At 37.9% G+C, this 20000-nt stretch overlaps 1 protein-coding gene across 1 annotated transcript in view; it reads left to right on the top strand.

The window, feature by feature from the left end:
* The window catches only part of LOC143041514 (uncharacterized), a 103184-nt gene that overhangs the window by 68661 nt on the left and 14523 nt on the right, over positions 1–20000 (top strand). The window contains exons 17-30 of the mRNA XM_076213478.1: positions 12–972; positions 1230–1462; positions 2039–2134; positions 2268–2387; positions 3096–3290; positions 4280–4459; positions 4623–4733; positions 5867–5929; positions 6171–6271; positions 7304–7493; positions 7982–8185; positions 8383–18902; positions 19014–19160; positions 19977–20000. The exon at positions 19977–20000 is cut by the window's right edge and continues 129 nt beyond it. Coding sequence (XP_076069593.1) covers positions 12–972; positions 1230–1462; positions 2039–2134; positions 2268–2387; positions 3096–3290; positions 4280–4459; positions 4623–4733; positions 5867–5929; positions 6171–6271; positions 7304–7493; positions 7982–8185; positions 8383–18902; positions 19014–19160; positions 19977–20000 — 13145 coding nt within the window. The remainder of the gene's footprint in view (positions 1–11; positions 973–1229; positions 1463–2038; positions 2135–2267; positions 2388–3095; positions 3291–4279; positions 4460–4622; positions 4734–5866; positions 5930–6170; positions 6272–7303; positions 7494–7981; positions 8186–8382; positions 18903–19013; positions 19161–19976) is intronic.

The following is a 20000-nucleotide window of genomic DNA, read 5'->3' as shown; positions in this document are numbered from 1 at the left end:
CATTTTTTCAGCTCTTCGACCAAGAGTATGTTGCCACGACTATCTTAGGCTTCCCTCTCCGCATGCAGTTCAACAGCACTGTATCCATCACATTGCACGAAGAATTCATCAACATCCAGACTGAAAACGGAGATGAAAGACACGTCAGGATAATTCCATCAGCTAGTTTAATTCTGGACCAGAGTTTGAAGGTGGATGCATACGTTGCCTCCAGTGCTATGAGAAACACCATGACTACTTTTGCAAGAATGGAATTCGGCGGGTCTTTGTCTCGTAATAAGATCGATGGCAATGTATTCAAATTTGACCTTCCTAACAATGAGATAGCCAAGGTTTCATCCTCCTCCAAACTGTTATTCTACGATAGCAGCCGCAAGAGTTGGGACGAGTATCGCTCGATTCCCTCGAACGAAATGTCCTCTTGCAGTGGTCACTTCACACGTCAATCTTTGGGTGTTGAGCTGTGCGCTTCAGCCTACTCAGGGCCCAGCGGATACACTTCCCTTGAACCATACACCGCCGAACTCGTGCTGTCAAAGACCGACACATTTGATCATTACTTAATCAAGGGTGACATCATAAATTCATATGGGAAACTCAAGGTCGATACCCCCGGATCGGGCGTTAATCGCAAGTACGAAATTGAAATCGATTTGAGGAACTGGAGCGAATCAGAAATCCTTCTTACCTTTGGGGGGAAATCATACGGTCTGAGAGGGGGAATCGTAGCCAAGAAAAATGACTATAAGTTCAATTTCAAATACTTTGAGGAGGACCATCCTCAGGTCGAAATGATGGCAAAATTAAAAATTGACGACAAGGGCAATAGAGGTCTAAATGCGTCAGTGGGGGCATCTATAACACTCCGCGGACAAACTTACTCTATAGACAACTCTTTCTCTATAACTTCAGCGAAGATGAATTATAGCGGCGAAATAAAAGGCTTCAGCAAGGAGCCCTACAGAATTGGAGGTAAGAATGTTTGCATTTAAACTGAACACTTAGATATCATTTCATTCATTTTATTCTCGTGTGGACACTTCCCCTGAATGGCGTCCACACCTCTCCCAAATGGTCAAATCAAGAAAAGTTTTAAGACAAGAGATGCAATGCTTTTGAAGTTAAGTGAATGAAATATGACAAAATTTGGAAGCTATTTTTTGATATAATAAAATACTTTTTCCTTTCATCACACATAAACCTGTAAATCTATTCGTTCTCTTTGACAGTATTCTTGGAGAGCGACTTCCATCAGTCATGCACTGGAAATGCGTATGTCGAATTTAATGACGTCCGACTGGAAGGTCGTGGACAGTTCCTGAGTTCTGATGACACTTTTGATGTTAAAGTCGCTGCAAACTACAAACACGGTGACACCAACAGAGAGAACCTTTTAAAAGTGTCCGGCTCACGAACCATTGAAGACGATGTTGACAATTGGAAAGGAGATTTCTTTCTCAAGGTAAGAGGATGATGTCTGATTAATTATTAAAGCGGCCCACACACTCGCAGGACAACTTTCTGGTCGCCGGATAAAATCAGGATTGTGCAGGCCAAACTGAGTGTGTATAACTCCCCCAACACACTCACTTTGGACTGCAGAGTCCTGATTTTGTCTGGTTGACAGACAGGTGGCCTGAGAGTGTACGGGCCGCTTTACCCCCGTATTGTGTGTCGACTGTATAAGTTTTATGTAGTCAATATGACTTAATGATTTCACCTCGTTGACGCGTTGCCGGGTCAAGGATAGAAACGCGGGTTATTGCTGACAAAATATGAATACTCTAATTTGTTACATTTAATTATAATAGCTTATGGATTTCTTCTCCTACCATCAGTCGGTTGAAGAATGCCCAAGGGGTCAAACCCTGTTTTTTTTTTTTTTTTTTTTTTTTTTTTTTTTTATTGAACTCCATAAGATTTCTAAATAAAACTCAAAATTTCATTGTCATCTCATCTCCATATTATTTCCATCTTTACATATATTTATCGTAACATGTATCTTCAATTAGCTAATTCCTACCTCACATTCTTACAGTCACCATTTCTTGCAAATGTGAAAGCTGAGTACGAAATGAAAGTAAGACCAGACGAACTTGATCTACAGAGCAATCTCCTCAGTGACAGGCGTAAGGTGAGCGTCTCTTAAACTATTTTGACTTATGTAGAATATGTAAAAGTTAAGAAGAAAACAAAATGATAACACGACTACAGCTGGCATCAGATAGCAAGAAAACACACAGTAAAGAAGGATTTTTTACCAACAGATGAGCTTGCGTGGCCTGTGGAGAAACGTGAGGCGAGAGGATCTTACTGATGTGCATCTCTTACTAGAAACTAACTTTACAGAAGTGGGACTAAGCAACCGCGTGCAATTCGTGTATAAGGTAAGGGCCCATTTTCTCATTATCAGTCATTTGAAATATATCAATTGCACGGTTTCTGATTAAATGTTTAGAACTAAGAACTACCAATCTTCTTCGCAATGCGACCTGATGCGCTCGTTACACACACACACACACACACACACACACACACACACACACACACACACACACACACACACACACACACACACACACACACACACACACGCACACACACACACACACACACACACACACACACACGCACACACACACACACACACACACACACACACACACACACACGCACACACACACACACACACACACACACACACACACACACACACACACACACACACACACACACACACACACACACACACACACACACACACACACACACACACACGCACGCACGCACGCACACACACACACACACATACACACACACACACACACACACACACACACACACACACACACACACACACACACACACACACACACACACACACACACACACACACACGCACGCACGCACGCACACACACACACACACATACACACACACACACACACACACACACACACACACACACACACACACACACACACACACACACACACACACACACACACACAATGCATTTGTAGACTAAGTGCAACAACTAAATTGGACTTTCGCCTGATTAATATAGTAATTTTGTGTTCTTATTTTGGCCATAGATTTCTCCAACTGCTGCTCACCTCGAAGCCGAATACAAGATTCGAGACACCCTCGTGATGAAGGCCTCGGCAATGTATTCTTACCAGGAGTCACCTCTGCACTTCCAGGCAGGTCTCCATCTTCAATGCCAGGAAGCTGTGTTGCGACTCTTCAGCGAACTGGACTTATCTCAACAAGATAGATTTGATGTTGTGGTAAGTCAGACAATTTTTTTTAACATATTATGGGCATTCAGCTTCAAAGGAAAATATTTAAGAATCTTGAAAGATTTTTTTGTGTATTTGACTAATAGTTATGAGTAGAAGCTAATTAGATTATAAGTGAAGTTACAGCGTTCTACAGAGACGGTATAAAATTAGTTTATGGATAATGAAGAAACCTCGAAGAGGATTCATACAGATAATGAGAGCTTCGGGAGTCGGGTAACATCTACTTACGGTTATGTTGGAATGCAAGGAGACAGAGAAAATAAATGTCATTAATTATCATGTCACTCATTAAAAGTTAATTATATTTAGCCAGGTTCAATGATCAAAAGCAAGGAGAAAATAAACTGAACATTTACCATTTACAAAACTTTATTACTAAGAACCTTACTTATTTATTAATATAAAAGTAATCATGAAATATTAAATAGTATGTAAAAACTAGAAAACAATATCAACTAGGAAGGATATTGAGAACATATAGAGAACATTTATGAGAAATCAAATTTTCAACTCAAATTGCCTGAGTCTATCTTTTAAGTTAATGCATGCATCACAGTCCATTGTATTCTTACCGGCAATATAAATGAAAGTGGTCAGAAAGAAAGTAAATAGTGAATGCGCAAACATACAATGATACATTTTGTGATATAGCCTTTGTTTTCACAGCATAGTTTCATTGGCCATTTTGATGTTTTTAGTCTTTGTTACATTGTAATGTAATATACTCTTGGAGCGTTTACAAAGTTCTCTCATTATCAGGTGAAAGAATCACAGAAATGGCTACTTTAGTCATTTTCAGTACCATAACGTACACTACATACTTCCTGGTAATGTTAACACTACATCCACTACTGCACGACAGTCAGTTAAATCAAATATGACTGTACTACTCTATAATGTTGTCTTTCGTTGTTCACGTCTCACTAAACCTCCCAAATCAGATGAAGTTCACTTTCCTATTTCCTTTCGAATAGTTTGAAGCGCAGATTGGGAATTCATCAACTGGTTTTGTGGTGAGTGTCAAGTATCCTGAGAATGAAGAATGGAATCTGGATTTCAACGCACACATACGAGTCGAACGTAAGAGCGAGATCAGCTTTTATACGCGCAGAAGACTCTCAGCATCACAAGAAGAGTATTCATCCGTGAACGAAGTAACGTGAAATGAAATTTTCTGACAAAACAACATCAGTGAAGTGAAATATTTTGGAATTTGATTTGTATTTTGTGTAATCATTAGAATGTGTTTTCAAATTGATCCACACTGAAGCAATCCTTTAAACTATGGTTTTGAATGCAGATTACAATTCTTTACAGCTTGTCTGGGGCAATTTCGCGTCAACTTGGTATGAAAATGTGTCCTGGACTGAAAACAAGACGGAGATGTCCCTGAAAAGCGAACACATCAATATAAAGTTTGGCTATGAGGTTAGTCTTAGAGCAACTGAAAAGTTGAGTGTGTGTATGGGGGGGGGGGGTTTAGAATGTAAGAAATGGAGAGACAAGAGCCAGAAAAACTGCCAGCTAGCCAAACCCAGATTCAGCCAAATTCAAGTCAGCTAGCCAAACCCAGATTCAGACAAATTCAAATCCTTGCACACCTTTGCCCATTTCAGCCAGACTGAATAATTCCACAGGAATTCAAACCGTAGACCGGGTTTACGAGCTCATAATAGAATAAGTTCGGCTACCAGTGAACCTTAACTGGTTAGTCCTAGTACTAGTACTAACCTTTAGCTCCGTATGTGTTTGAGTCTATTTTACCGTTGGCTCAGATATGCACAATCTACGGTTTGAATCTCTGCAGCGCCAGTGACTTATTTAATCCCGAAGCATTTTGTGATTCTAGCTTGAAAATAATAGAATATAAAATGTAGCAATCGCTTGATAATTTTTTTTTATTGTTAGGAAAATAAACAAACGATTTTTTTTTTCGTGTGCGACACACAAATTCCTTCCCTGCTTGACTTATTGTTATGATAAGTTCTTAAGTAGCTGTTTCCTCTCTGTATTTCCTCTATCGTTTTCTCATACTTCTCATTTTAAATATCTACATGAGGTACATACCCTCTAATAGTACAGAATAATTTATTCAATCAAAACAGTTAACACAGTAGCCTAAAACATTTGCCATAGTAACTGAAATGTCCTCCTGGCAACATAGCGAACATAGAAAAATTAGAAAGATATAAGTTTACAAATACAGTAGTAAATACGAGAGTATTTGAAATACATAAACTAATTAGGAAAAATATCTAAATAGATATTTCATAAAAGTAAACGCATGATTAGGTATGTTCTTAAAATAATGAATTCATGAATGCCTCACTTTTTCTGTTATCTGTTGTAAATCAGTTTCATTTACTTTGAAAAGATATTTTGTAAAATGATTCATATAGTCTTCAAATAGTACACTTAACCTTTGTAATGAATTACTCAGTGATTGAAAACTTTACCGTGTGCTCGTCTCTCTTTTTGTTTTAATCATTCATTTAATTCTGTATGCACGCAAGTATGTGTATAACAGGCAAATATTTATTGAATATTCTCTTCACACACAGAAATCACCACTAATGAATGTGTACCTTGCGTTTTTCTACCCAGATGACGATGTCAGATTCAAGGTAAGCATATCTGACTAGAATGATTATGAACAGAAGTTTTATTTCCAAACGAATTTGCGCCTCAGTGAAATATATCAATTTCCCTCCGTTCATCAAGACTATTTTTTCATCTCGTATTGTTGTTCCCTTTGAAGAAGTACTGTGTCTATGTATACTGTATATGTATGTGCGTACGTATGTATGCATATATGCACGCTTACCGGCTTATGCGAACTGAGGTCATATTCTCGTTTCGTTGTAGGTAGGAGTAACACAGACAGAACCTGGCTTTGCCTATAAATTTTCCTTATATGATGAAGAAGACATCTTCCCTGAAGTGACGGCACACATTAAGTTTGGAAGGTGAGGTTGTTTGGTTGCTTCATACTTTTGTTCCACACACACACAAAATAATTATGAAGTTATAAGACTCATAATTACGTTTGAGTGCATTGGTGGCGTAATCACTTTGTTCTGTTGTCGAATCTTGCACTCCTCTCTGAGTCCCAGTAGTGGCTCCTGTCCCAATAGTCCCCAAAGAGCATTGGGCAAATGTGACTTTGGCTGCTGCTATGCGCTTCCTAGCGTAGGCTCTTCATCTTCTTACACCTGGTTTAATTTTACTTTTATTTCCTATCCATGATTGTCCTAATTTCTTTCAAAATTTCTCGGCACACCTTCCATGTCCTGTTGATTAAAATTGAAATGAAATGTTCTCTTCTATTTTTTTCCGTATATGGGAAATGCGGCTCCATGTATTTTGATCTATTTTGACTCTCGGCCACTCTTTTGCATGTTAAAGAATCTTACTTCCATTCAGGCGAAGTATATATACATCATGATGGACACTCGGCGCGTGTCCCCTTGTCCTGAACCACTTACTCTTCTTAAATATTGATTATTCCTTTATTCTAAACCAAGTGTTCTTAAAGTAGTGCCTCAATAGCCCTAGTGGGTGTTAAAACCGGTTCTTGGGAATATCCAAAGAGCTATCATGGAGGAAATATTAAATCAATAATTTCATTTCGAATTGTATTTTAGTAACTTTTTTTTTTTTTTTTTTACTAAAAATGAAAATAAAAGTCCCTAGATTCCAGCTATTTGTTCACAGAAGTCCTCTTTTCCCCCCTTTTTTTAAGTTAAGTAAATTAAAAGTTGAGAGTCGAAAGGGTAGTAGGTAGATACTGGCGACGGGGTATCAGGATAACTTGGAGTTGAACTTTGGGGTTTCAGGGCTGAAAAACTTTAGGAACCACCGTTCTCAAGCATGCATCATTTTCACCCTACATTTATGATACTTATTTCTATTCATACTACACAGAGAGTTATTTTTGTACGCATCTGAAGAAAAATGACTTCCCTTCATTTATTTTGCATTGTTCTTTTCCCAAACAGCGACTCGTTCCGCGGGAGCTTAAGTTTGGGCTCTAAAAGTGAACTGATCATTGAAGGTAACTTCACTCGGAAGAACAGGGACGATGTCGAGGCTCAGGCTACTGTCATTGTGAGAGCCCCAAGCGAGAACGCGTACTCCGGACATTTGGCGCTCAACCACACCTATGATGGGAAAACAAGAGACGTGAAGGTAATTTTGGGTGAAATCTTGGTGTATGCTTTTTCTTTTTTAACCACAATGAGATTTTGGTTTATGTACAGTAATAGCCAACCTACATTCGTTTTCTGGAAACTTGGACTTTCTGAACTGGAAGGTTCGAGATTTTTGCATGAAGGTAAATGAACTGGAATTGGTTGGTGTCTGGAGTTGCTGTGTTTTGTGTTTATATAATATGATTTGTCAATTGAAATTTGTATTGGATGCACATAACATCAGAAAAACTAATGAATTGTCATCACGATACGAGAACATTAGGTTGAACAGTAAAAACAACTAGAGGCTGAAGGCATAAATTCTCTTGTGAATAGAAGTTAAAATAGTGAAATACGATCCCTGTCTGTGAAGAAATGTAGTCAGCAAATTTTTAGAGAATCCTTAACCTAAACTCTAGGAGTTCTTGAGCCGTCTGACAATTCATTTTCTATGTACATACTTTTCAAGGTTCTTCGTTTTATAAGGTATCAGGCACATACGAGGGTCAGCAGACGATGCTCCAAATAACAGTTCTCAATCATGATGGCTGGTTCTCAAATGATAATAGGGGACTTACCATTGAACTCACAACGCCATTGGAATCTCTAAGCACGGCAAAATTCGACTTCATGAATCTTGCTCATTCCAAACATGTGGATTATTTGGAGCTCCAAGTAAACGAGATAAAGGTAAGAAAATGATATGTCCTTTCATTGTGAGAATAGCGCATGAGTTTGGTAAGTTAAGAACATCACGAAAAACACTGATTTTCTTTCTAGATACACCTCGTTTGTTTTCGAATAAATAATGATTCAATTGCGTTTATTATTGTAAGAAACTTCCTACAGAAGTATGAATGAAACTCATGGTACTTTTTTTTTGACAGTTCCGAGGAGAAGCCAAGCTCTCAGATATAAACGATATGGAACTTAGCATAAGCTACGATAACGGAGCTGACTGTGACCCTGAACTGAACTTCTTTAGCAAATGGGAAGACAGAACCTTAAAAACTTGGGGCAGCCTAAGGTTAGACCCATCCGTAGATTCACTATGGGCCTTTAACTTCACAGGCTCCAATGGCCTAGGAGGTTTCTTTGAAGATACTCTCCAGTTTGATTTAGATCTGACATCTCCCCTGACTGCATCCCCTTTTAGCATCAACGGCGACTATCGAGCTACGAGGTCTTCCTTTACCTCATCTGGACATATAGGGGCAAGTGAGATGATTAGTTTTGAGGTATCTGGAAATCGAACCTACACATGGTCAGACAAAAGAGCCTTCTTGGAGCTAAGTTTAGACCTTCCTTACGACAAGTCCATTTCCCTCAGCACAGATATATTTGCTTCAGAATCAAACCTCACCGTAGAATCAACTTTCCAGTCATTTTTCACAGACTTTGAAAAGGTGATTCTGTCTGGAAACTCTACTTATACCGAGTGGACCAAACTTGCTTGGGATTTTAGTATTAAATTACCAAAACATGAGGCAAATAGTAAATTAAATTTCACTTTGGACGATGATTTGTTCACCCTGGAGTTGGAAGCAATGCTTGACAGTTTCTCTGTTACATTCACCTCCGAGGGAACATGGAATCCTACAGTACCCAGTGTATCAACAGATGCAACATTTAATTTTAAGAATGGAGTGAACCACACAAGCCAATTGGCCTTCAACCTTAACAAAGAAGAAGACAAATATGAGACTTCCGTCTCATTTCTATTGCAAGGCGATGAACATCTTCGCATAAACTGTACCATTCAACCAGAGGATATCACAAACTGGGAAACTAATATGGAAATAAGTGTCCCCGTTCTGTCCCTCAACACTTTCAAAGTTGAAGCTGCAGTTAAAGGATCTGCGGATCACTTCGATGGTTTTTTCTCTTTTTCTCCTTTATGGGAGGATAAATTTAAACAGTCATTTACTTTTGAAAATGATGGTGAACATCTGCGAATTGAGACTTCGTCAAACATAGGCCCAGAAGAGCTCTTTCTTTTAAGCAGTAATTTCAAGAATAGCAAGAATATAAAAGACGTAGATGTCAAACTTGATATAGACGTGCATACACTGTCTCACATTCATATGAGCTGGAATCATGAGTTTAGTTCAAACCAACATATCCAAGCAGAAGCAGGATATGGTAATTCAATAGCCAATCTTGCATACAGTTCTCTCTTCTCAGAAAAAGGTGATTTCAAGTCATTCGAGACAACGTTGGAAGCGCCTACTGGGATTGATACAAATGTTTATATTTCAACAAGAGGCAATGCGAATTATACAGGAAAATTTGAATTTAAATGGGATGAATACAACGTAGTGTTAACAACAGACCACGCCGATGGTCTCATTGGTAATATAGTTCTAACCACTCCTTTTTCAAATCATAGCGCCATCCTTCGATATAGCAACGAAAACGATGGATACAATTTCATTCTTGATGTACAAGAATATCAGTCACCTATACTGATGATAAACATGAACGTCAGTTCAGTTTTCCCCGTATTTGATATCAATATCGATTCAAATTTTCTTGAAAAGAATATCAAGCTCAAAGCGGTCTGTGACTTAAGCCAGCTTGGAAGAAACGTTATTTCATTCGAGTCTAAATTAACGTCCGATTTCGAAACCTTTAAGGAAATAGAACTATCGTTTCGTGGAGGTTTTACGTATGAAGTTGAAGACAATCTCACAGTATCGCTAAATCTTATGGGTCGTTTCTTTATGAATGGTGTGGATAGCGAATTAAATGTTAATCTAAATGTTGAGGCCAGTGAAAATCGTGATGATATAAATTTCAACGCACAAATGTTTTGTATGGCAGAATATCTTGAACTGGAAAAGCAAGGTATAGATGTAAAACTTGATTTCAAAGCAGACAACTATACTGTAATTGAGGCTACGTACAAAGATGGCCACCACAATCCTTCTTTTAACCTTGATTTGAAGTTGGACCATTTCGATTTTGAGGCAAAACTAGTTACTATTCATGGAACAGTGTATAAGGGCTCAGTGGATAGTGATAAGATAAATGCTTACCAAATAAATGTTTCGAGAACACCAGTTGACGGATCAGAACCAGCGAAGGCGTCTTTGGAAATAAAATGGGTGGTCGGCAAGGTTATGCAAATCATTCTCAAGGGACATTCAGATTTTGGCCCCATCACCAATATCCATGGAAAAATAAAAGGAAATCCTAGTAAACAAATTACCACAAGCATAAAGTTTGTTGACAAATATGAGGAATCTTTTTCAGTGGTTATTAAGTACGACCCAACTAAAGAGGACTTTTCATCTGGAGCACTTGTAATCAGAATAAAAAATACCATTGGAATTAAATTTCAGGGCTCAATGAATATGAATTATGTAGTTGAGAAAGATTATTTTGAAAGTAACATGGTTATCGCCACCAGTAAAACCCCTAACATTTTCAAATACAAAATAAGCTATGAATATTATAGCAACATGTCAATCTTCATCAATAATCCGGTGTTTGACTTTGAGTTTAATTTGAACTTGATTAAAGGTATAGCTTTTAATCTGAATTTAAATGGTACAGGGGTGAATTTGTTTGTGGACGGTAAGATGGATAGCTTGTTTAGTACATTCGAGGCTACTGTTAATTTAGACTTTGGCGACCCTGATCGTAACAAGAATTATGTTTTTAGAATATCGTATGACTTAACAGAAGACATAAAAAAGTTTGAAGCAACCCTTCAAGGAAATGAGAGAACGTTCTTTGCGACCCAGGCAAGTGGGGAATTCAGTGCAAATAAGTTTGATATTCAGACTGAGACTGAAATTTTTAGGATCGGAAGTTATGGTATTGCGGCGAGTTATAATAAATCCCCTACATCATTCAACCTACAGATACGTGACCCTCGAAGAGGCCGCTCTCTCTTCTCCCTAGAATTTAGCATGACGTCATCCTCACTCCTTCTCAAGGGTATTTTCCTGGAAAGTCAGTATTTTTCGACTAAGGTAGATTATGATTTTGGCACGAAGGCATTAGTCTTGGACTTAAACTCAGTCATTTATTTCCCTGAGCTACTCTTTGAAGTAACGGCTGATGTGGACTTTACTTTAGAAAACGATAAAGGGAATCTGAATATGAGTTTAGTTACATCAATTGGGGGATATGAATCATCCAGTATCGTCGCAATGTATGATTTCACATCAGATGAAAGCAAAGTTTTTTCTTATGTCATTAGTAGTGGTAGTAGTTCTTCAACAATTAACGTGAAAATTATCACAATGCCCGATAAATTTGATGCTGTTCTAGATTTAGAATTTACTATTCGAGAATACAGTAAACTTCATTTCCAAATAATCATAGAAGATCATGATTTCAAGATCACCCTTATAACTCACAAACACGAAATTATATTTACAGGATCTTATATGTTAAATAAAGAAGAATTCAGAGGAACGGCGAAGTTGAAGACCTCCTTTGAAGAATATGATGAATTGAGTTTCAGTCTAAATGTGAAAAGACCTGGAAACTCAAATAAGTATTATGGAGAGGTAGTGTTTGCCACTCGTGATAAGAGATATGAATTAGAGATCAGTCATACAAATCACCCAACATGGATGGCTTTAGATAGCAAGGTCAAGATTCTCTTGCCCCAGATCAACTCAATCCCAATTGAATTCCATATGGTGTATGACTTTGTGGAAAAGTACTTGTTTGGTTTATTCTTCAGTTACAACGACAAACGCCTTGGTGGTGAACTTGAATACAACTCAGATGGAGACTACTACACACATAATATTTCCATGATATTAGATCTAACTTATCTTGATGAAGGAAAAATAAATTTCTCTGGTAATTTCCAAACAAAAAAACTAAAACTTAATAAGCCTTTCTATTTTCATATTTCCAGACAACAGCATCCAACATCGGTGTTCTCAGCCGATTTGAAATTTGAAAGTTTCTTTGAAAGTGGAGAAATCAAAGTTATAACTAAGACCCTTGGCAAGTCCACTTATAAAACCATTTCAGATTTCGCGTATAACCTACAAGACGACCGTAGTGTTAATTTCACCGGAAAACATAATAAGCACAACTTTGAAGGTAAAGTACTTTTGAAAGGACAAAACAACCCATGGTGCTCAATGGCTGCTTTCATCACTTCCAATATTAAAGGTTACGAAAGTGTGGATGGTCGCTGGAATTTCGAGGAGAAGGATAAAGGATATGCTATGGAAGTTGTACTGGATGTGCAAAGTAAGAAGAAATTCGAGCTTATGGGTTCTCTAAATTACCAACCTGATGATACGATCGAACCATGGAGTAGCTCAACCTTTGAAGTCTCCTTTTCTTCGGCTTTCACCAAGGATCATGTATTGAAGGTAGATTATCACATCCCCAACTATGATTTCCAGGCATTCTATCAATACGGAGTGGAAAACTTCGAAATAAGTATGAAAATGTCATTAGGAGAATTTGAAGGATCTTTCCTGGTATCAGGTAACCTTCCAATTCCCTATATATCAGTAATAAACTTTGAAGTTAATTATGATCTCAAGGACTCATACAAATTCAAAAGTGACGGCAAGTTTGAATCTACTCATTTTATGGTCGTGATAGACCTCAGCAAGAATATGACACACTTTGATTCCGAAATCGAGTTCGTATCCCCATTATTCACGAATTTCTTTGGACATTTGAAATGGAACATGGGGGAGTGTGAAAAGATGTTTGATTTGAGAACTATGTACGGACTAGAAAAGAAATTTGAGACTGCCGGAAATTTCACTCACTCGGATGAGTTTGATAGCGGTACAATTTCCTTCTCCCTCGTAACACCCTTAGAGCAATTATCGTCATTTTCTTTAGTGGGCGAATACGAACTCGATATTCCACATAGCATTAAAGTAAATTATAATATTGAAATTAATGAAGAAATTATCTATACTTCATTAGACGTAGATAATTCCGAAGGTAAAGTAGAAATCGTATTGAACGGCTACACATCTTTCCTCGATAATGCTGAAGGCAATATCAACGGAACGATTGGACTATCACAGGAGGCCGGATCATATTCAACTGAATGGATCGTCACATGGAAACAAAGACCACTGCTTGAATTCACCTCTGCATTTGACGGAGCTAAAGTGCTTGTTGCTCTTAACTATGAAGAGGAGAGCATTTTGACTGTGGAGGCAGATGTTCAATTATTTTCATTGGAGATAAATGTACAATGGCGCAAAAACAAAATATTCCACTTCATGTCAACTCTACAGGACGAAGAAGATGCAAAGCAGTTTATGCTTAATATATCTGGGTCTTATATTTACCCGATCATGTTGAATGTTAGTTATAAGGATATATATAACTTCGAAGCTAAATTGGATATAGCAGATAAAATGTATAGTCTCGAAGGATCAGTAAATTTAAGTCTTGAGAAATCGGACTTCAATCTAACATATGAATCATCAGAAAACCCTTATGAACCGATCAAAATCAACGTAAGTTATGATCTTGTTGATTTTATTAATGGAAAAATGACAACACTAAAAGATATTCTATTCTTAAAGCTAGAATGGGGAGATAGCATAAGCAGTCAATTTAAAGGAATGCGGAGTGAAAATCAAGTGGCGATGCAAATGGAAATCAAAACACCTTTCCCAGACTTACCCGTTCTCAACTTCGGTATTGATGTGGAAGTAATGCTGTCGGATATACAAGATATTAGTAGTAGTCTTTACGTGGAGTGGGAAGAGAGAGTCATGACAAATGTATCTCTTAGAATTGATCCTAGCACAGTGGATTTCGTATGGGATCTAAAAACTTCAATAGAACCTTTGCAGGAGGTGTCACTTTCTTTAAACTTTTCTCCTAACAACATTGAAGTTAATCTGCTTCAGAATGAGAACAAATGGAAATTAGTGGCCACGTACGAATTCACAGGCCAATCCTTTAGTACTATGATTGTTCTTACAACTCCTTTCGAAGGATACACTGAGATTAAGCTCGATGGAAAATTTGAAACTGACGGCAGCTCATTATCGATCAGTTTAAATCTTCAACAGGAGAGTTCAAAAATTTTGGATTTCAGTGTAGAGGCTGAGCTTTGGAATATTCAGGTAAAGCTAAACACACCCTGGCGACCGCTAATCGATGTTAAAGTGTCAGCAAGCTTGTCTACAGAAAGCGAGGAAATCATTTTTTCAACTACTGTAGAGTGGGAGGAAAACAAGTTCGAGTTTGCTTGTGCTATGCAAATTATTTATGATCAGATCCCAGTAGAAGTAGATCTGGATGATGCTGAGATAAATCCTGGAAAACTTACATCTACTAATAACGAATATTCTACTTTGAAACTACGTATCGAATCAAGTCAAGAAATATTGGATAAGATAACATGTGAAATTTCATTTAGTACGGATTTCACAAGCTTTCACTTTGAAGACCTTTTAAATCAAGGGGATGCAAATACAGCTGTGATTGTGAACTTTACTATGCCATACCATGATCTAGAGCTAAATTCGAAAACAATTGTAAAAAACCTGGGGCTCAAATTGGAAGGAGATTTCATCATTAAACATTCTGAATATGCTTTAAATTCATCCCTTATGTATGACTTTGTATATCCAATTCAGCTGCGATTCTTCCTTGATTCACCTCTTCTACAATCATTTAAGTTTTCATTCGCCGCTTCTTTCTATGATGGTCACGTTCTCTTTACTTCCGAACAAGACAAGTTTCACTTTATGTATGATGCTAAAGAATATGGAAACGCTAAATCCTCGCTAGAGTTCAGATTTGAAGGTCATCCTGTAGTCATAATGAAAGGTAACTGTAACGTTACGAACAGCGAGAACCTCGACACAGACGTATTAGTCACTTTTGAAATGGAGATGTATACAGGTGCCGAAGCAGAGCACCCAGATATAGAATGTAACGCTAAGGCACATTACCTGTCCAACTCCCGCCAACTGACAGTCGAAGGCCACATTACTAAGATGCAGCAGTTGCTTTATGAAACTTATGCACGATTTAGTATCCCATATAGTCTCGAAGATAAGATCGACTGGAAATTAAACTTTAAGAAAGAAGATTATTTATATCAGTTCATTTATGAGCAGTTCGTCACACCTGAATCGCTGGTTAATATATCAAGCAAGATAGAGGCACATGACCGGAAATTTGATCTTACTGTAAGAGTTGATTTAGATAAAAGAAATTCCTTGGTAGTACTCAGCTTCACTGACCCTTTGGATCTCCACAAGCTCTTCATTTCGTGGACTAATGAATTTCCGATTTTTGAAATCTCTTTAATGGCTGAAAGCCTATATCTATCCGAAATTTTGAATGTAACACTCACCCTTGATAATTCTGTTGACATTAAGCTAAACCTAACAGCCAATTACGGTTCTGAACATAAAGCAAAATATATACTCCACCATAACCAGAATCTATGGAATAATGAACAGGATTTATCTATTGAATCCAGTCATTTTGGAAACCTAAAGTCGAAAAGTAATTTAATGTGGCCTTCAAAGTATCATTTTGAAGCCGAGTTTATCCTTCCTAATGCTAAACATAATATTGATTTAGTTTTCTTATTGCCTGAACTTAAAATGGACCTTGCAATAAGTAGTCCTGCTATTCCCGATAAGAAACTAAACGCTAGTGCAGTTCTTGATGTGGCAAAGGAGTGGGATCATTCTTCCCTCCAGATACAAGCACACCATGGAGAAAAGGATTACAACATAAAAGGACAATATACGTGGAAGGAAGGTGAACTGAAGGGTTCACTTGCAGTGGAGCAAGGAGAAAAAGAAACCTCCAAAATTGAAGTAAATGGGCTCTTTGATACCTACTGGGATCTTAGAGTCAACGTTAGCTGTACAGATCCGGACTATGACGGTTCCACTACTAGTCTCAGACTAAAACCTTCATGGCCATTTTCACTTAACGCAATTGTAAAAATGCCTAAGAAAATTATTAGACTTCAAAGTTCTCTCGATTTAGCAGAATCAGAGGTGATATTCCATATTGACAAACAGGGAATACAGATTGGTTATTCATTCAGCAAGGATTCTGGTTTCTTGCATGCGTTTTCTCATTTTACTAAGAAGTATGAAATCAGTATGGACTATTCTTTACAGGATATTTTCAGTGGTCAAATTAAAATAAAGTCTCCTTTTACCAACTTCCGATATCTGAAAACAGAATTAAAAATTCCTCTAACATTTGAAAGTTCGGGATGGATACAGAAGGATATGTTTGTAAAAATTGATCATATGGAGAAAACTTACGAAATTTTCGCCAAAGTTCATCTGAAAAAAGAACCCTTCCAGATTGAATTTAGATTTAAGACACCATGCCAAGACCTCGAACACATATCTCTCCTATTAGAATACGAGAATGGTTCTCGCAAAGCAGCATTTGCCGTCCTTGAATATCCAGGCAATAAGTTTGGATTTGAGTTTGAGAAATATTTTGTATCTTTGGGGGATTTTGCCTTCGTGGCATCAGTTCATGTACCATTAGAAATATTTGAAGAGGTTGTGATTCGTTATGTGGTACGTGAGGGCCTCTATGCGTTTGAAACAAGTTTGGGTAATGTTAGCCTTGGGATTGAGTTAGAAATCAGTGACATAACCATTGGGCAAAAGTATAAATTGAAAGGAAAGTTAAATGAAAATTCCATTGTTTATGAGAATGATATTATTTTCATTTCCTTTGACCACGTATTTCCAGATGATCATATACACAGTTTTGATCCTTCCTACATGAAAATTTCTTATAAGACAGATATTGATCTCGGAAGGATTTCTAGTAGCCAATATAGAGAAATTGTTTATGACGAGTATGAACATGCCTACATTTTATGGAAAAACAATCAGAAGGATATACTTAAGGTCTACGTTGGGTGGGGAGAAATTCTAGGGCTTGATTTAGCATATCGTTACCAACCTGATCTCAAAATGGAGGCTAGAGCTATTTCATCTCATAGTGAAAAAGATCTTATGTTCAGGGTAGGATTTAGGCCGAACGTGTATGGTTTCCAAATTCTTGATAAAAAGATGAATAGTGGGCGCAGAGTACGATTAGATGGGGAAGTTCCAAGAAGGCAGATAGGAGTTGACGGATCATATGCTGTGGATAAAGGATTGTTCGAAAATAGTGCCATAGTTGAAGTCGACCACAACCAGTATGGCTATAGAATGACATATGAATGCAATGACGGTTTCCTAGAGGATGAATACATTGCGGATGCACAGATAATGTTAAAGGAACTACGACCACATTTGAAAAGCAAGTTAGCTATAGGCAATGCAAAAACGAAATTCTTATCGGAATTCAAGATGAAGGAGTCCCAAACAGATCCTACATCACTTGAACTCGATTATTTGGATAACTCGCTCTTTGGCGTAGGCTCGAAAGATCTTGGAATCACCTTTAAACACGAGTCCTTCAAGGATATCAAATTGGTTGCTGACCTTACCGAGGACATCTTTGGAAAGGTGTATGGAAATGCTATTTTCTTTGATGAGAACGAGGAAGACCGCAAGTATCAATTTAACTTTGAATGGACCCCCAAACAAAGCCGATCGGGAGTAAGTGTAAGTCACGTAGTTCTTCATCTCCCTAAATCTAATACAGCCTTCAATGCCACAACGACGATGCGGAATACCCCAGACAACAAGAGCATAGAGATCGATATAAACATGGACGTAGAAGAATCCGAGATCCCGTCTCAGGTACTATTCAGGACTTCCTATACAAAGGTTGGGGATACGTACAATGTATTCACTTCGCTTGGTAGTGAATCTGGACTTGCATATGAACTAGGTTTCCGAATGAATAGTCTTGACAAGAGAGAATACCTGCATATGTTTGGAAAGGATCATGGGCTGAACAATACTTGGGACTTGCGTGCAGGGGCGCGCACGGACCTTCCCCACGCGTTCATTGATGTTGATGTAGGAGAAGGAAAGAACTCACCATATGAGTCTCGATCGCTGAAGATTGGCCTGGTGGATCCCAGAAACATAGGTATCTTCATGGACCACTGGCTTTTTGGCTATCATAGGAGAGACTTCCAGGCCTCCCTTTCTCTTGAAAGTCCATACTTGCTTCGATTTTCCAGCACCTTTGACCCTTCAGTTAGGTTTATGAAAACAGATAATGGAATATTCATGCACTACGTATCACCGATTGACAAGATTTTCTATCGCCACAATCTAGAAAACAGGCTACGAGACTCTATGTACTTATCAAAAATACTTCTTAATAAGTTCTATTCGCCAGTGGGGGCTACCCTTGACCTAATCCTACGAAATTATAACTCCATGGTATATAACTCTCTGGAAGACTTATTCTACACTGCTTCAGTCATCTGGGACCAGAACAAGTTCTTCGTCAGGGAAATAGCTGCTACATTTAATTACATGTTAGTGAATTCACGAGTAGTTTTTAGTTGTTGTCATTATTGTTATATTATACTGGTAATAAGAACAACTTTAATTTGTTATCGTTAACTGCATAATCCATTTCTTTCCAGCGGCGAATGGGTTTCTGGCCTAGATACATACGTTTACAAGCTCTATAGAATATCATCGGAGGTATGTTATGCCATTAAGGACACCTTCACTGAACTTCTTGTCATGACAGATGATCTAATCAAGGAAATTAACCGTCAGTTCAACAAGTAAGGAACTTGATTTCATATACATCATGATATGTCGTATTTACTTGTGTCACAGCAGTTTGAAATGTGATTAATCTTTACATACTCATATTAGGGCTTCACACCGGTAGAATGAACAATTGCAATCAGACTCCGAAGTATAGATTTCACACACAAAAAAGTGAGCATGTCACGTTTGAATTCTATTCGGTAGGTGAAGATCTAAAGCCAAGACACGAATTGTACATACTTTTAGATAGATTCTTCCGGCTCCTCGTGCGTAATAGTCTAGATAATAAAAAAATAAAATGAAAAATAAAAATAGCCAACGCAGTTGAATCTAAGTCAGAATTATATCGTCCGGACTTAGACAGAGTTTCAATGTTAAAAAAAGAAAAGAAAAAAGAAAAAAAAAATCGTGCGCCAAATATTGAGGGAAAAGATTGTAATTATAGACGATTATGGACGTGTTTATATGAGAGTTTGCGCAAGAGAGAAATAGAGAAACAGAAAATGATAGAAATAGGGAGAAAGACAGAGAGGATAAAAGATAGAAAGGAAAAGAGGAAGGGTAGGGAGGGAAAGAGAGAAGGGGAAAAGAAATGGAAAATATAGAGGGAGAGAGAGGGAGCGACTGGGAAAGAGAAAGAGGGAAAGAGAGACATGGAATGAGAGAGAGAGAGAGAGAGGGAGAGAGGCAGTGGGAAGGAAAGGTTAAGAAATGAAAAGAGAAAGAGAGAGAGAGGAGAAAGGTAAAAAGGGAGAGCGTGTAAGAGAGTGAAGAGGAGCACTGACTATGCACATGCATTTCTGTAATACAGTACTTTTTCTGCGCAGCCTGATGAACGAGCTAGAAATGCA

This window comes from Oratosquilla oratoria, chromosome 31 (assembly GCF_046742065.1).
Source record: "Oratosquilla oratoria isolate Oo_2021 chromosome 31, ASM4674206v1, whole genome shotgun sequence".
NCBI lineage: Eukaryota > Metazoa > Arthropoda > Malacostraca > Stomatopoda > Squillidae > Oratosquilla > Oratosquilla oratoria.
Note: the sequence above shows the minus strand (reverse complement) of the source record. Positions and strands in the feature narration are given on the sequence as shown.